This window comes from Mercenaria mercenaria, chromosome 13 (genome assembly GCF_021730395.1).
Source record: "Mercenaria mercenaria strain notata chromosome 13, MADL_Memer_1, whole genome shotgun sequence".
NCBI classification, from domain to species: Eukaryota; Metazoa; Mollusca; class Bivalvia; order Venerida; family Veneridae; genus Mercenaria; species Mercenaria mercenaria.
Window position 1 is genome coordinate 61,525,640 of NC_069373.1, and position 18,506 is coordinate 61,544,145.

The window sequence follows — 18,506 nt, forward strand, 5'->3', positions numbered from 1 at the left end:
CTTGACATTGAATGGGTGGAGATAAAACAAGATATAATGAATTAATTCGGCAATTAAACTGTAAGTATTAGTAAACAAGAGGGTCATTGACCCTAAAGCACTCACCTGTGTAAAAGGCTTCTAGTGTGTTTATATAACGTAGAGTTAGGTTTATATCAAGGCTCTAGCTATTATGGATTCAGAGAAGAAGATATTCAAAGTTTCTTTTATATGAGCCTCTGGATGGGCTAAATGAATGTCAATAAAAGACACCATATGACTGTCTAAGTTTCGTTTATAGAGAATCAAAAGCCGTTTGGAATTTTATGTAACAGCTGCCTGGATTCTGTGCACATTTAATGACATAAAAACAGGAATAAAAATTTATTTTTAACATGAAATTATATTAATTTCTACTTAACAACTTTTTTTCCAATCATATCCTATAGCTATCTATATTTTTACTCCTTGCAGCAGCTGCTGCTGCTATAACAGATGTTACATCTTACCTTGACCTGCAAGTATCCTACTTACTATGGAAGGCTCAGTATACCGTATTTTGGTGCGTATAGGTTGCACTTTTTCTACCCATTCTGCTGCCTGAAAAAGTTCCTGCGACCTATACGACAGAACATTGCCAGCAGTTTTTTTTTTCCAGGCCAATTTTCTGACCGTAGCTCTCGCAAAATTACGTGCATCTGTTACGAACGAACAAAATGGATAAAAAATATCAATATCGGCGGCTTTTCAACCAACAGCGATTACTTTCAATAAAATATATCGTAAATAACCCATACAGACTTTTAAAATACGAATGACTTTAATTCAAAGATGTTTTTGCAGTCTGAATTACGTTTGTTTCTACTTTCGTTTTACTGGACACCATTGACATGTACTCCGGGTTGGATAAAATCTTGACAGATCCGTCCTCCATTCCAAACATAATTTATACTAATTCTTAGCGTATTAAAAAACTTGAAAGATAATTTTTTACTTTTGATTTTTAAATAAAAGAAAAAAATCCAAAAAGAGATATTTTGTTAATCTTTTTACTCAGAATCAAAAGAACGCGGTTAATTACATGACACGGAAAGGTGTTATAATTGCTGTGCAAACAATTCACACTTAAACTTGCATGATAACAAAATGTAAACGCAAACCGTCTGCTGCCAATTAGTGTCAAAAAGCCGCTTTTCTTTGATGTAGTCTTTTACCGATACTACTGTTGGTACGAAACGGTTGGGAACGAAAATAACACTGTCCGATTTCCACCAATCAGGTTCTGATAATAATTCAGTCCGCTGCATCAATATGGCCACCGCCATAACTTTTTTGCCGGTAAATATTAAATATTGCTGGGGAAAAAATCCGAAATTTAACTGCGACTAATACACTAGAAGTTAAATTTTCCGACCATTTCCAGAGCAAAAATTAGATGCGGACTATACATTACCGCCACCTATACACACCAAAATACTGTAGTAAGGAATTGTATAAAATCGAAGGACATATTGTGAGATATATGCTGAAAACTCAAAGACAAAAATATTAAATGGGAAGTTGAAATAGTTCTTATAATATTTTTCCTGTAATGTGTTGGACAATATACTAAAAAATCTACATACCTCCTTGCATGCGTGAAATTTGGGTGTTGCTAATTTTGTTGGTCTGTACGACAGGGGGTACTGGTTTGTGTGTCTGTCCAGTGGCTCGGTATACTGCTTGTACCCACAGAGCTCTCTCGTTTTCATCGTCTGAGGCAAATGTGACATTATCACCTTCCTTTACTGTGTTGAAGAAATGTTTACCTCCTTCCAATTCTATAGTAAATGCAAAAATATTCTTGTGTCCATCCTATCAAAAATTTCTCAATCAAAACAATGGCAAATACATGTATTTCACTTTCCGAAGCGATAGACAAAAACTGTACAACAGAAGTTTTAAAACATTCCATTCTATTCTAAAGGATAGAAGGTACATTTTAAAGTGCTATCTTCATGGAACACAAATTCAGTGACAGGCCCTTTCAATTACAAAAAATTATGACAATATTGCCATGAAATAGAAAGAAGCCTTTCAAAAACAAATATGGCAGAAATTCTATGACATTTTAACAAACTACATGTATTTATTTATCAACAACAGTACCTGGCACTGGTTCACAATAGTCAACAGTAAAACCATCTAGCTGCATCATTTCTGTTGGATCTGGCTTTCTCTCTCGGTAACTACACATAGCAAAAGTATACTGAGAAACCTGAAATAATAAGAAAAATGTACTGAGAAATCTGTGATAGTAAATAACTATTTTAAGTTTCAAGTCAAAGCTTTGATAGTAACAAAGATATATTTGTCTTTATCAAAAAATTTAACAAAAAAAATTGTTAAAAAGGGGCATAACTCTGTCAAAATTCAAATCAGAGTTGTGGGGATTGTTTCTCCTGGTGAAGACTTTGCTAGTAAATAAAATTTTAAGTTTCAAGTCAATAGCTTTGATAGTAACAGAGATATTTGACTTTATCAAAAACTTAAACCAACGGCGACGCTGATGCTGGGGCGAGAGCAATAGCCCTACATTTTCTTTGAAAAGTTGAGCTAAAGATCAGAAAATATACTGAACAAGAGGACCATGATGGTCCTGAATCGCTCACCTCTTCCCACATGACTCAGTTTTGAGTATGACATCGTTTTTTCTATTATTTGACATAGTGACCTAGTTTTTGAGCTCATGTGACCCAGTTTTGAACTTGACCTAGATATTATAAAGATAAAAATTCTGACCAATTTTCATGAAGATCCATTGAAAAATATGGTCTCTAGAGAGGTCACAAGGTTTTTCTATTATTTGACCTATTGACCTAGTTTTTTAAGGCACGTGACCCGCTTTCAAACTTGACCTAGATATCATCAAGGTGAACATTCTGACCAATTTTCATGAAGATCCATTCAAGGGTATGGCCTCTAGAGAGGTCACAAGGTTTTTCTATTTCAAGACCTACTGACCTAGTTTTTGATCGCAGTTGACCCAGTTTCAAACTTGACCTAGATATCATCAAGATAAACATTCAGACCAACTTTCATACAGATCCCATGAAAAATATGGCCTTTAGAGAGGTCACAACGTTTTTTTCATTATTTGACCTACTGACCTACTTTTTGAAGGCACGTGACCCACTTTCGAACTTGACTTAGATATCATCAAGGTGAACATTCTGACCAATTTTTATGAATATCCATTCACAAGTATGGCCTCTAGAGAGGTCACAAGGTTTTTCTATTTTTAGACCTACTGACCTAGTTTTTGACCGCACATGACCCTGTTTCGAATTTGACCTAGATATCATCAAGATGAAAATTCAGACCAACTTTCATGAAGATCCATTGAAAAATATGGCCTTTAGAAAGGTCACAAGGTTTTTCTATTATTTGACCTACTGACCTAGTTTTTGACGGCACGTGACCCACTTTCAAATTTGACCTAGATATCATCAAGATGAACATTCAGACCAACTTTCATACAGATCCCATGGAAAATATGGCCTCTAGTTAGGTCACAAGGTTTCTCTATTATTTGACCTACTGACCTAGTTTTTGACGGCACGTGACCCACTTTCGAACTTGATTTAGATATCATCAAGGTGAACATTCTGACAAATTTTCATGAAGATTTCATGAAATATATGGCCTCTAGAGAGGTCACAAGGTTTTTCTATTTTTAGACCTACTGACCTAGTTTTTAACCGCACGTGACCCAGTTTCGAACTTGACCTATATATCATCAAGATGACCATTCAGACCAACTTTCACACAGATCCCATGAAAAATATGGCCTTTAGAGAGGTCACAAGGTTTTTCTATTATTTGACCTACTGACCTAGTTTTTGATGGCACGTGACCCAGTTTCGAACTTGACCTAGATATCATCAAGGTGAACGTTCTGACCAATTTTCATGAAGATCTTGTGAAATATATGGCCTCTAGAAAGGTCACAAGGATTTTCTATTTTTAGACCTACTGACCTAGTTTTTGATGGCACGTGACCCAGTTTCGAACTTGACCTAGAAATCATCAAGATGAACATTCAGACCAACTTTCATACAGATCCCATGAAAAATATGGCCTTTAAAGAGGTCACAAGGTTTTTCTATTATTTGACCTACTGACCTAGTTTTTGACGGCACGTGACCCAGTTTCGAACTTGACCTAGATATCATCAAGGTGAACGTTCTGACCAACTTTCATGAAGATCTTGTGAAATATATGGCCTCTAGAGAGGTCACAAGGTTTTTCTATTTTTAGACCTACTGACCTAGTTTTTGACCGCACGTGACCCAGTTTCGAACTTGACCTAGATATTATCAAGATGAACATTCTGACCAATTTTCATGAAGATCCATTGAAAATTATGGCCTCTAGACAGGTCACAAGGTTTTTCTATTTTTAGACCTACTGACCTAGTTTTTGACGGCACGTGACCCAGTTTCGAACTTGACCTAGATATCATCAAGATGAACATTCTGACCAACTTTCATAAAGATCCCATGAAAAATGTGACCTCTAGAGTGGTCACAAGCAAAAGTTTACGGACGGACGCACGGACGGACGCACGGACGACGGACACCGCGCGATCACAAAAGCTCACCTTGTCACTTTGTGACAGGTGAGCTAAAAATAATAGTAAAGAACATAAAAAAACCTGAAAGACTTGTATAGAATTTTAGAAAATGAACAGAGAACACAGAAAAAGTTCATTTTGTTCATTTTGCTTGCCAATAAACTTTCATGAGGCAATATATAAAAGCATAATGGTGTATTTACTGTAACTGACCTGGACTAGGACAAAATAACGTTTCTTCCATTTTTTCCAAACATTCTTTCCAATTGCATAGAGATACCTGTAAAACAAGAGCTGTTTGTAGAACATATATGATCTCAATGATAGCCTGTCAGAGGTCGTTGGTGTAATTGTCATTCACAAGTATGCTGAGACCTTGATCTTTGACCTAATGACCCCCGCCCCCCCTCCCCCGAAAAAAATACATATATATTAATTCTGATAGCCATATGGCAAGCATAAGTGTTCTCCAGATATATACTAAAAATATTGAAGTCTAAAAGCCACCGTGATCTTGACCATGAACTTTAACTACCAAAATGATAGGGGCATCTACTGGCCATTGACAATCAAGCATTCTCTAGCTATTGATAAGACACAATTTTTAGTCCCAATGTCACTGTGGCCTTGACCATCAACTGACCACTTGCATTTATCCTATGAAGTTTGATTGTTGTATATTTAAGTGTCCTATGACCAGATGTTGATACTGGTAGGCACAATTTACAGCCCAAAGAACACTGTGACATGATATGCTGATGTCTATACCTGACGGACCAACCACAAGCAATAATATTTCAAATTAGCAGCTGCTCATTTCTGCAAACAGCTTTTTGTTCCTAAGATCACGGTGACCTAACATACTGAACAAGGAAACAAACGAAATCCTGAGATCATCAGCTGATCACAGGTTATCATCTTATGGGCAGTATAAGCTCACCCCAGTTTTCAGCCTTTGTAACTTGCCTTTATCTAGCTGACTACAGAGTGAAAATAATCTATCTAGAAATTTCATGGAACGAAGTCATTCATTCTTAACCCTATAATAATGCCTGAAGGCACTTAAGTAAAACTGTTTGCAATAAACTTCTTGCAATATCCTAAGTAGGGACATAAGACATTAACCATTAACTATAAAGTCAAGAATAAACTGTAAGAGCAGAAAGATAAATTTCTGTCTAATCACTGCACATGATTTAAGGGAAATGTCCTGACAGTGATGTTAATATAACGTTTCTTGCAGTGGTGCAACAACAGATTTTCCAATAGGCTGTCTCACAGAGCCTACATTATCTTAACTTATTTAACCTTTTGCCAGCTAAATTTCTAAAATGGACTGGTCCATCACTCAATTTGGGCAATACCATTTATTATCTAAAGGGATGTTCACTAAAAATTTACTAACTAAATACTGAACTGAGCAGACCATACCCAGAATCACTTGCAGCCAGCAACCCTTTAAATGTATACAAGAGTGTATGTTCTTATCACTTTCAAACCAAGAGAATTTCCATAATAAACCAAACCTAAAGACAAATGGAACTATAAATATGAAACAAATAAAACAGAATTTTGGAGAAAGTCTGCCAAGCTTTCCTTGATTCAGAATCAAGTATAATGAAAATTACTTTTTGACAAATAGTGTACAGTTAAATTTTGTTCTCTATTTGTAACTATATTACCTTTAAGAATGTGATCCTCAATACCTAATTCTATAACTATTTGTGATAATCACTGGAAGTTAGTGTGTTAAAGGTTATGTAACCTCCCCACTCCCCCACCACGCCCCATTAAAAATGACCTTGACCTTTAGATAACTGGACTGCCTCTTGTCACATTGTCAAATGGCCACATTATCTAAAAATTACCCCCCCCCCCCCCCTCTCCCCGAGACGGTTGGGAGGGGATAACAAGTAAACTTATGTCAACAATCTACAACAATCTTAACAAATCAAAGAAGCCTTTCATAGAGGTTTTTTTTTCAATTTTCCAAAAGGCATTGATCAGTTCCTTGCTTTAGAAACTTGCCTTCAGTTACATGAAATCTATTTGGTAATGTCAGAGAATACACTCATTACACCCTGTGATAGCACATCAGGCACTTTAAGTAAAACTGTTTGCAATAAACTTCTTGCATTTTTCAAAGACATTAACCAATATCAATAGACAAGAATAAGCAGAAACATAAATTGTCCATGTAATTATTTCTGGTGATTTAAGGGATCAAGTAACTGAAATTTCTTTTTTAATTTAGAATACAGTGCACATGCACAGTTCAATAACAATTAACTGTTTCTTGTGGGAAGGCATGTGCAGGCTTTTCAGCAGCTTTATAAAATAGACCCAATTAAACAGCAAATATTGAAATTCTGGATTTATCTTCAAGTATCCTCTTAACACAATGTTTGGAAAAAATCCACTATTCCGTTGTTTTTTTAATAAGTCAAAGTGTATCTGTCAGTAACAAATACTTCTAAGCTAACATGGGCTTTTTTGTGTGCAAAATGTCTCATACTGGCTGTTTTCTGAATCATAAGTTAAAACCTCTTTTCCCCATTTGTCTCTAATTGTGTCTTATCTTTATATCTTTTAATTAGGCACTGTGCTAATTATTCTTAGCTTAAGCAGGTAAAATAGATCTGCAAGTAGTTATTCAGGCAGGTATATCATATATTTGCAAGTAATTTCCATCATCATACATACCCCCATAATTGCAAATTTACCAAGAGATTCAAAATTTACAGCATGCACACCCATATTTGATGTTTAGCAAGTAAATTTAGAATTCACAGCACATATGTCTATAGCCATTGATGTTTAGCAAGTAAATCTAGAATTCACAGCATACATGTCGTTTAGCAATTAAATCGAGAATTCACAGCATATATGTCCATAGCCATAGATGTTTAGCAAATAAATCTAGAATTTATAGCATAAATGTTCACAGACATTGATGTTTAGCAAGTGTATCTAGAATTTATAGCATACATGTCCATAGCCATTGATATTTAACAAGAAAATCTAAAATTTACAACATACATACCCACAGTGTTTCATGTTCTGTGGTTTGTCCATTCTGACAGCTATTTTTATAGAGAGGTCATCAGGACAGTTTTTGGTTGTCTTCATCTTATGCCACTCTGCTAACCTGCTACTGTTACCAGTGGGGCGTAAAACAACCTACAATATAACAAATGCTTATATTGTTTCCAATTTATATATCAATGACATTAACTAAATATTTGACTTTAGTAGACACAGACAATTCAAGTCTATATTGTGCAATCTCTCTGCAAAACAAAATAAACATGCCTGACAAAATATATAACGCTAGCCATAAATCTCATGTTCATGTTTAACCAGTCCTAAAAACCATTCCTTAATGTAACTAGACATAATCAATCTGTCTGCCTATAACCTCTGTAAGATGCTATTCCTATTGGAAACTGACCACTTCTAACAAATAATGATTCCTTACAGCTGGAAGTACACTGCAGCAGCTATCTAAAATATTCAATACACTCTAAAGCAACTTATTCAAAGAGCAGATTATATCTTAACATTAACATCATTATCTTAACATTGATCTGTTTATGATTATCACAATGAAGAATTACATGTTTATGATAATGGTGAAAACAAGTGAAGTATTTTTTATCTTTATTATTCAGTTTTATAACACCCACAATGTCTTACAACTAGATGAAGTACCAGCATCTTCCCTTAACATTATACTTGTAAAGTTAACCAGTATTACCAGTGTGTGTGTTCGGGTTTAATGTCTTTTTCAACAATTTTTCAGTCATATAAACGACGGTGTCTACTTAAAGCAGTGAGCAGCATGACCAACTTTATAGTGCTGCCTCACTGGAATATCACGCCGTAGACATGTGACATGATATCCCATCCAGTCACATTATACTGACACCGGGCTGGCCAGTCCTGGCACTATCCTCTTAATGCTGAGTGCCAAGGGTGGAAGCTACTAGTACCATTTTTCATGTCTTTGGTATAACACAGCCAGGGATCAAACCCACGACCTCCTGCACTCGAAGCGGGTGCTCTACCACTAAGCTACCAAGCTGGTCAAATTACCAGTATAGTGATTTCGCATATATGAAATAACTGACAATTTCTCCTTATGAGCCAGCTGAGGCTAAGACAAATCACCTCAAACATACAGTCCTCCTTATGGAGAACATAAAACTTACTCAGAATTTGAACCTACAGTCACCAGAATAAAACTTATATGCTCAACCAAATCAGCTAAGCTATAAAAATAATCTTTCAAAAAGATGCTATCAGCAGATAGTTCTATTTTAGCCAAAAGTCTATAAGCGAAACCATAGCTTCACCACAAGCAAAAACAACATACAGTTTGTTTTTGTCTGTACATGCTGACAGGGCTGGACAAATAGATTTAAGACAGAAGCAAGTAGATACTTTACGACCTATAGCTTAACTGCCTGCCATTCTATTATTATTCCTTAGGCTAAATAAAACACCCATAAAGAAAGGATAACAAATTCTTGGTAAGACAGTAAACAATCAGTTCAATGACTGCCCTGGACCTCCTAGAAATATGGTGAAATAAAACAGATTATGTGCCCCAACTTATCACTAATGACCGGTAAATCAGTAAAGATTTTGTGACTTTCCCTAGCAAATAAATTGTTCAGCAATTTTGATAAGGATACACAAGACATTGTCTTTTATAGATAATCATGGTAATGCCAAGGTGCTTTATCACATACATGACAAAATTTAATGTGCCTTTCCCCAACCCTGTAAAAATTAATAGTGCATTGTGATATTGCATGGAGATAATGCAATGCATGTTTATATTAATTCAATGATCCAAGTCATACAACCTCAATAAATCAAGCTTTTACATGTAATTTTTGTTCATTTATATGGTGATAACGGAACTGTTTTTAAACTCAAGATTAAGTAATCAAATTACTCTAAATCCGGTGCATAAATTATTCCCAGGTTATAGTATCCCCATGAAGATAGGATGGGCCTTTTTTCTAAGCTGCTTTTCTTCTGAATGTTTGAAAAATAGAACATTACATTAGTGTAGCTTCAGTGAATAACAAACATATCATGCAAGCCTTTTATTGGAGCCACAGGCTTGCATAATATAATTTTATTCAATGAATTCAATAAATTCAGTAAGGAAAATACACTGATATATACTAAAATATAGTAGTAAATAATACTCAAATGTATGAATTTTTTCAGTGAGTATGAGCTAGAACATATAATGAACACCTTTTTTGTGCCATAAGGATATACTGTAAAAGCAGAAATGTTCGCGACGGTTTAATTTTCGCTATATTCGCAAGGTCCTACATCTTGCAAAAATTAATCCTCGCATAAATATTCACCACTAGTATAATTCTAATTCAAGTAGGATACCACTTTTACAATTTTGCGAATATTAAGCCTCGCCAACATACTCAAAATTTCAAATTCACAAATTTTCAACCCAGCGAAAATATGTGCTTTTCATTCTAAAATGTACAGAATTTATAATCACACATTTGAATATTTTTTGTGTTTGAGAAATTGGACACAAGGGTTACATCAGAGAATGGGAGCAAAATTTAAAGAACTTGACTGTTGAAGCCCAAATGACAGGAACAACAAAAAAGAAAAAAAGAAAAAAAAGAAAAAATTCTAAGTCCACAAAAAATTTCTTACCAGTTAAAGTTATGTCAAAATACATCTAAAAATTGGATGTACCATCCATGTTGTACCACAGAAAAGTGGTCTCGGTTTTTCCCTATGGCCAATAATAAAAAAGTTTCAAAATAAGCTATTTATAGTAACAAAAAAGGGAAGTAATTCAAAAACAAAAATTATTGTAAGAGAACAAAAAAGGATCTGCAAAATAAAAATAAGCACTGCAATGCAGAGCAATATACACAAAGCAAGGTCATATATGACCTTTGACCCCTAAGTGTGACCTTGACCTTGAAGCGAGTCAACCAAAACATGCGCTCTGCACATCGCCTCAGTGTGGTGAACATTTGTGCGAAGTTTCTTTGAAATCATTCAAGCAGTTCAAAAGTTACAGAGCGGACACGAAACACACTCATATGACCTTTCACTCCTAAGTGTGACCTTGACCTTGAAGCTAGTCACCCAAAACAAGCGCTCTGCACGTCGTCTCAGGGTGGTGAACATTTGTGCCAAGTTTCTTTGAAATCCTTCGAGCAGTTATAGAGTTACAGAGCGGACACGAAATACATTCATATGACCTTTGACCCCTAAGTGTGACCTTGACCTTGAAATGACATATCCAAAACATGTGCTCTGCACGTCGTCTTGGTGAAGTGAACATTTGTGTCAAGTTTCTTTGAAATCCTTCAAGGGGTTCAAGAGTTACAGAGCGGACACGAAATTGCTAACGGACGGACGGACAGACACCAGGACCATAACATAATACGTCCCTTTGGGCATATAAAAAATTCCTTCCTTTATGGTCATCTACACATCAAGCTTGTTCATATGTGACAGTTTGAAGCAAATCAGCTAATAGTGTGGGAGGAGTTGGACACACAAGATTTTTCTCTGTATTCTATATAGCAGAACTATCAATGGGCCATAACTCCAGTAAAAATAATCACAAAAAAATATTCATTCCTTTATGGTTCTCTGCACATCAAGGTTGTTCTGTGAAAGTTTGAAGCAAAGCAGGCTAATACAGTGGGAGGAGTTGGACAAACAAAATTTCGGGAGGGATGTACGTATGTCCGGTCGTACAGATGGACGGACAGACGTATAGACAGCAGCAATGCTATAATATATGCCCACCACATAAACATGGGAGCATAATTATATTGAAAAGTGGCATTAAATCACCAAAAAAACAGATGTTACGCCTAACGGAAGTACAAAGCTTCACCTTCAGAGTACAAAAACAATCCTACCTTTCCCAGCTCCTTGTCTTCAAGACTTAACATTCCTGAGCTTTCTGTGTACAGTTTAACCTTGACAACTGGTAGAGGATGGGTGGTTGTGAAGTCTCCCTGTGTGTCCCAGCTTGGCTTGGAGGCCTCTGCCTGGTCCGTCTGCAACTTCTCCCCACCCTCAACCTCCATTGTACAGTAAACTATTTTGTTGGGTGCCAAAGACTTCAGACCCTTCACCTCAACAACATGGACCTAATCAAATACATTGAAAACAGTACTACATGTATATCAATTCAATATTAATTTTCAGTCTTTTTTGTATAAATGACTAATAAAATGACCAATCTTGCATTTAAGACAAATGAAAATGGGTTGGAATAAAATAAAATACTATTTTTTCCAATATAATTAATAAAATAATGATAAAAAATAAGTATCACAATCTTATAATCACACATTCAGTATTTTTAAAAACAAGGTTACTGTGACCTTGACCTTTGCCCTTTAGACCAGACTATAGACAATCACGAAATCTGATGGCCTCAGACCCCAGCATTCCCCAGCTGCAGGTAAGAAACGATTTTCAGTCTAAAGGTCACTGTCACATTGACCTTTGACTTCCAGATTCCCAAAATATAAGAGGCTGTCTGCTGATAACAGACAATAATGTTTTTCTCAAGCTATTGATCAGGAATCTTTTAAATGTTAAGGTCACAGTGACTAACCCCAAAAGCGAAAGGGGTCATCTTCCTACCATAAATAATCATCCTACAAAATTTAATAGTCTAAAGCCATATCCTTCAGTTATTGATCAGAAATTGTTATCTACCTCAAGGTCACTGTGACCTTGACCTGACCTTCTGACTCCAAAAACAATAAGTCATCAGATTCTCCTGACCACAGGTATCTTTCTTATATGTTTGACTACTATATCTAGTTATTGACTGAAGCTAAGGACCAACCAACCAACATCAGCAAAACACTGTGCCCTCTCTTCTCATAATGGGGACATAAAATGCACCAAACAAAGGCCTACTGTTAAATCTTGACTTACTGTTTTTTTTTTGCCAGAACTCTCTTAAGATGTAAAACAAATTATGTTGAAAAACAGTTTCCAAAAAACATCTGGGAAATGCCCTAGAATATGTCTTTTAAACTTTTTTTAAAAATGATTGTTTGCAGTTTGTAGATGTCGGGTACAAATGTGAAAGGTCTAGATCAAAGTGATCCTCTGAAAATGTTTTTCAATCAGTAACTTTAGAACATGGTATGTTAAACTTAATAACTTAATAGGATGCATGCCTGTGGTCAGTTTATTAGGGACATTAGTTAAAAGGTCCAGGTCATAGTGTATTTGTGACTTAAAATTATGTTCTACCTTACTGCCAACTAGCCCCATTATGATTGTGGAAAGTGGAGGGGTAGGGTGTGAACAACTGTGTTTTATTAAAACAATGTCAAGGTAAGCAAAAACCAAGGCTGTTTTTAGCATATTGTATTATGCCTGATTATTAAAACCCATTGACAGAGCAGTGGAATTAATCTAAACAGAACTTCCAACAAGGTTTACAAAAGTCATTATTTCTTAATCTGATAGGCATTTGTATAGGAGAAATAATGATAAACGAAATCATTACAGAAGCAAATTAGTGATATAAAAGCTATTTAAAGGAAGAGAACATCATTTTTCCAGATTTCAGACAGATTTATATTTATGATTACTTTAAAAGAAATCATTAGGACTGCAATATGGAAGAATATTTGTATAAGAAACACACTGACGTCTCCAGAAAATAATAAGGTTTGCAGACAGATTTATGCTTACTGCTTCTGAAAATGACATTCTTGAAAGGAATGGGGTATATAATGTGTATTAGAAAGAAGAAGTTAATCAAAACTGCGAAAGATTAAAAATATATTATCACATGAACATTAATAGCATCGTTACATAAGCAAAGGCCTCTTTGCCATTCTAAATCTCCAGCATGGTGATGATTCAGTTTTTTGATTCTTTTTAAATATGATTTTCTTTTCTTTGCATGGAAAAGAGGTGTTGTCAGTAAGTCTGGTCTCCAAAATGGGCATGTCATTTTAAACCACTTGATACAGAAAATGCAAAAATGACAAGGTTTTGTTGGAAATTTGCACAATTTAAAAATACTACCTATTTTCAGCCTGTCAAGATCTTGCATATATCTGAAATCTCTCAAATAGCTACACAAAACTTTTCACTCACCCATGATCATCTTGATGAGGTGATCATTTGACCCAAGTTTCATGAAAATCCTTCAAGGGGTTTAGGAGATACAGAGCTCAAACCTTTGACCTTGAGTTGTGACTTTGACCTTGAGTTGACATGGCTGACTCATGAGTTCTTGATGAGGTGGTCATTTGACCCAAGTTTGATGAAAATCCTTCAAGGGGTTTAGGAGATACAGAGTGTACACAAAATGGAAGCCTCAAACCTTTGACCCTAAGTTGTGACCTTGACCTAGAGCCAGCAAAGCTAACTCATGAGTTCTGCACATCGTCTTGATGAGGTGATCATTTGACCAAAGTTTATAAAATTCCTTCAAGGGGTTTAGGAGATATAGAGCGACACGAAATGGAAGGGTAAAACCATTGACCTTGAGTTGTGACTTTGACCTTGAGCCAGCATGGCTGACTCATGAGTTCTGCACATCGTCTTGGATAGGTGATCATTTGACCCAGGTTTCATATGAATCCTTCAAGGGGATTAGGAGATACAGAGCAGACACAAAATGGAAGGCTCAAACCTTTGTGACCTTGGCCTTGAGCCAACATGGCTGACTCAAAGGTTCTGCAAATCATCTTGATGAGGTGATCATTTGACCCAAGTTTGATGAAAATCTTTCAAGGGGTTTAGGAGATACAGAGCGGACACAAAATGGAAGGCTCAAACCTTTGACCATAAGTTGTGATCTTGACCTTGAGCTGGCATGGCTGACTCATGGGTTCTGCACATCATCTTAATCAGGTGATCATTTGACCTAAGTTTGATGAAAATCTTTCAAGGGGTTAAGGAGATACAGAGCGGACACAAAATGGCAGGCTCAAACCTTTGACCCTAAGTTGTGACCTTGACCTTGAGCCAGCATGGCTGACTCATGAGTTCTGCACATCGTCTTGATGAGGTGATCATTTGACCCAAGTTTTCTAAAATTCCTTCAAGGGGTTTTGGAGATATAGAGCGGACACGAAATGGAAGGCTAAAACCTTTGACCTTTAGTTGTGACCTTGACATTGAGCCGACATGGCCGACTCCTGAGTTCTGCACATCGTCTTGATGAGGTGATCATTTGACCCAAGTTTCATGAAAATCCTTCAAGGGGTTTAGGAGATATGGAGCGGATAGGAAAATGTTACAGACGGACAGATGGAAGGACAGACACCATTCCTATAACCCCCTACCACTTGTGGCTGGGGATTAATACGAGTCATCTACTGACCACAGACAATCACTGACAGTCATAGGCCCAAGCATTCTTCAGCTATGTGACTGGAAATCAATTATTTCACCTTTTAGACTGACTGTACTGGACAACATGAGTACTTTTCTCCTAAGCAGGGCATAAATACCAAATAGAATTTACTTCTGTTTAAACAAAATAATAAACAATATTGATTTATGGTATCTAGGCTAGCTGATATCAATCAAAGCTCATTTCCTGTGCAGTAAGTATCAAATCAAGCTTAAAACACTGTGGGCGCAATTAACCATTCTTTCTTATGGCAAGCACTCGTTATGTGTGTTGCATTAAACACAGCTTACTAAAGAAACTTTTCTTTTTTTCAGAATTTCTATTACCAGCTTATAAAACTGATCTTGGCTACCCTAGTATTACAGAGAAACATCACATACTGTGTCTCTAGGCTAACCTAAAATTAACAAAATGCATGACTGAAAAAGTTGCGTGCTGTAAATCACGAAGTCTATTATCATCAATACACAAAGGCTAAACATTGTTTTTGGAGAAAGCAGCAAGACTGGTCATTTATTTTTCAATCTAGGAAAAGAGCAAATTCTTGAAACAGCAAAGACCATGTGAAGATTGTATTGGTACAGGAGTTAAATGACAGTTTTATATTCACCTTCAAATATATACTGACATAACATATAACTCTGATAGCTCATTATAGCATTTTGGAGGGAACTCTTATAATGCAGTGAGCTCCTTCAAAATTTGCATAATTATCTTCTTAGAAATTATTGGACCATATTCTCCAAAACTTAATGGAACTCCTTCACCTACATTGTACTGTTTATGTATTGTTTTGTTGTATTTTGTTGAGACTAGTTATAATTCTGTTTGGTCTCCCTAAAAAGGCTTCTTTAAGACAATTCTCTCAAAAATATCTTGCCCTTCCAATAAGAACTGAATCTGTTTATATTATTTTTACCTCTAAAGTAAATGAAAGAACAACATCGAACTTGGACAGTCCTGGTTCATTGTCTTCTGAAATGTCCATCTTGGATAAAGAGGTATGCTGGGTCCTGAAATATACAAAGATATACAAAGTATAGACTTATACATCCTTCTGCCTGTGAAAGATAGACAAAGTATAGACATACACATCCTTCTGCCTGTGTATCAGACTACTAAATTAACCCATTTGATTTGGAGTCAGTACAAAACTGATTAAAGTGCTAGGTTAACAAGATTCAAAAGGAATTTAAAGGGAGACGCTAATGTGAAAAAAGACATACCCATTCGATATAAAGTCAGTTTTAAATCTGACCCACTAGTGCCTGGTTCACAAGCTCCAGAAGGCTTTTAAAGGAAAAAGGATACAATAAAGACATATTTATTAAAGAACGCAGAAATATAATTATTTCTTTATTTTACTCTATTCATATGCTTGAATATAAAAAGTCAGCAGTGCTAACCTATTACAAAAATTATTTATTACAGCAGTTTTATCATTCCCTGAGTTCAATCTTGAATTCATTGTCCGATAGCAAGTTCTATGAAAGCCATATCGCTCTTTCTCTGTTTCCGCTCTTTCTCTGTTTCCGATGTGGACTGATATTGAATTCTCTCTTTAGTGTATTCATTTGACATGCTTTCTACCATTTTTAAATGGAGCTTTCAACTAACTAGGCAATTTCTTCTCTACTATTAATATTTAATGAACTATCAGTGAAATCGGCACTACACCTTCAAAAACCATCACAATATAATCAATTCCCAATCAACGATTGCACAGCTTCTATTTTTGTCAGGATTTTCACAGATTAATCAATTAATTGTCTGGTAAGCCACAAACAAAGGTTGAAGAGCAAGATACTCCTGATATTTTAGAGGCTGTTGTTTCTAGATACTGTCCAGAAAATTCAATAATAGATCAATACATGTTTTCAGTAGAGAAATACATACTGAAAGGGTACTTTATTATAATTTCATTCATCTACAATACTGATGTAATTTCAAACAAAGTGGTGTACTGGCCATAACTTTTAAGAATTACAAGTATCAAAAAGGAAGTAACTGTCCCTTCAGCTGAATATTGTTTCAAATAGAAAACTGACCTGATGCATAATCGTATGCTGCAATAATCCACTTAGAAAATCTGAAGCATTTCATGATATAGTTTTCTGAATATCATAACAGAACACAAAGACTTTAAAATTACATAATTTTCTAATAACTGATTCCTAAAAACTCCCAGACAGTGTTTCCAATCTGTTAGGGAAAAAGGTGCTATCAAAATGAATCACTTTAAAAGATATTTTACCTGCCTCTCCATGCCAACTGTAATCTTCTGCAGAGCCAGAAGATGCAAGTGACATTGTACGGTAAGGATGACTTTTAAAATGTGTGGTTTAATTAAGTTGAGGTTAACATATTGCCTGAGGGTGGCTTTTCAATGAGTGAACAAATTTGCCAGAGAGGAACACATTTCCTGAGGGAGGACTTTTTGACTGTATGGATCAATAAACCCGAGGACAACATATCATCTGTGGATGGCTTTTTGAACATAAGGATCAAATTACCTGAGCACCATAGATTGCCCGAGGGTGGCTTTTTGAATATGTAGAACAATTAACCCGAGGACAACATATTACCTGAGAGAAGCATTTTGAATGTGTGGATCTATTTACTACTGCCTGAGTGTGACTTTTTGAACAGAAGTACCTAATATTTACTAGGGGACAAAAGTGGCTTTCTGATTATGTGGATCAATGAACTTGGGGAGGACATACTTTCAGACGGCGACATTTTGTATGTGTGAACCAATTAATTTGGGAACAACATGCCATAAAAGAGTGGCCTTTTGAAGGACTGAATCAAATAGAATAACATTCTGCATGACAGTGGCCTTCTTGAGTTTGTAGATCAATTAATAAGCAGACAACATACTGCCTGAGAGTGGCCTTTCCAGTGTGTGGATCTATTTAGTTAAAACATATTTTATTTCAGAAATTCATGAAACATTTTGAAAATAGTAGTTAAGGAATTGGACAGAAAGCTATGTTTGCTTATGGTTGGCCTCCCCTGTGGAAATTTTTACCTGGGGACCATACACTGTCTGAGACTGGCCATTTGAATGTATTGATCAATTAACTTGAGAAGAACGTACTGCCTTAAAATGCACTTTTTGGAATATGTGGATCAATTAACCTGTGAAAACCATACTGCAACATACTGAGTGACCTTTTATCTAGTACTTAGAACAGCACATGGCTTTTTCAGTAAGTGAATTAATTTGGCTTCAATCTTGGTATCAAAATACTGTCCTACAGTTGCCTTTTGAATGTGTGTATAATTTTGGATCAAAATACTGCCCAAGATTATTTTCAAATATGTCAATGAATTAGTTAGTGGACCACATACTGCATGAAAATTAACTTTTCAGTGTGTAGATCAATCAACTAGAGATCATACTCATGAGACTGGCCTCTAGAATGTGTGGATTTCATAGAGTTCTAATTTAATAATAATCTAAATTTTCATGTTTCTAGATTTTAA

General features: G+C 35.7%; 1 protein-coding gene across 21 annotated transcripts in view; it reads right to left on the reverse strand.

Annotated features, from left to right (window-relative positions):
* LOC123530277 (calcium-dependent secretion activator 1-like) overlaps positions 1-18,506 on the reverse strand; it is a 110,525-nt gene that overhangs the window by 52,255 nt on the left and 39,764 nt on the right. For all 21 annotated transcript variants that reach the window (XM_053522025.1, XM_053522024.1, XM_053522014.1 and 18 more), the window contains 6 exons: positions 15,937-16,030; positions 11,533-11,766; positions 7,638-7,774; positions 4,808-4,874; positions 2,128-2,236; positions 1,605-1,799 (listed from right to left, as the gene is read on the reverse strand). In XM_053522025.1, coding sequence (XP_053378000.1) covers positions 1,605-1,799; positions 2,128-2,236; positions 4,808-4,874; positions 7,638-7,774; positions 11,533-11,766; positions 15,937-16,030 — 836 coding nt within the window. The remainder of the gene's footprint in view (positions 1-1,604; positions 1,800-2,127; positions 2,237-4,807; positions 4,875-7,637; positions 7,775-11,532; positions 11,767-15,936; positions 16,031-18,506) is intronic.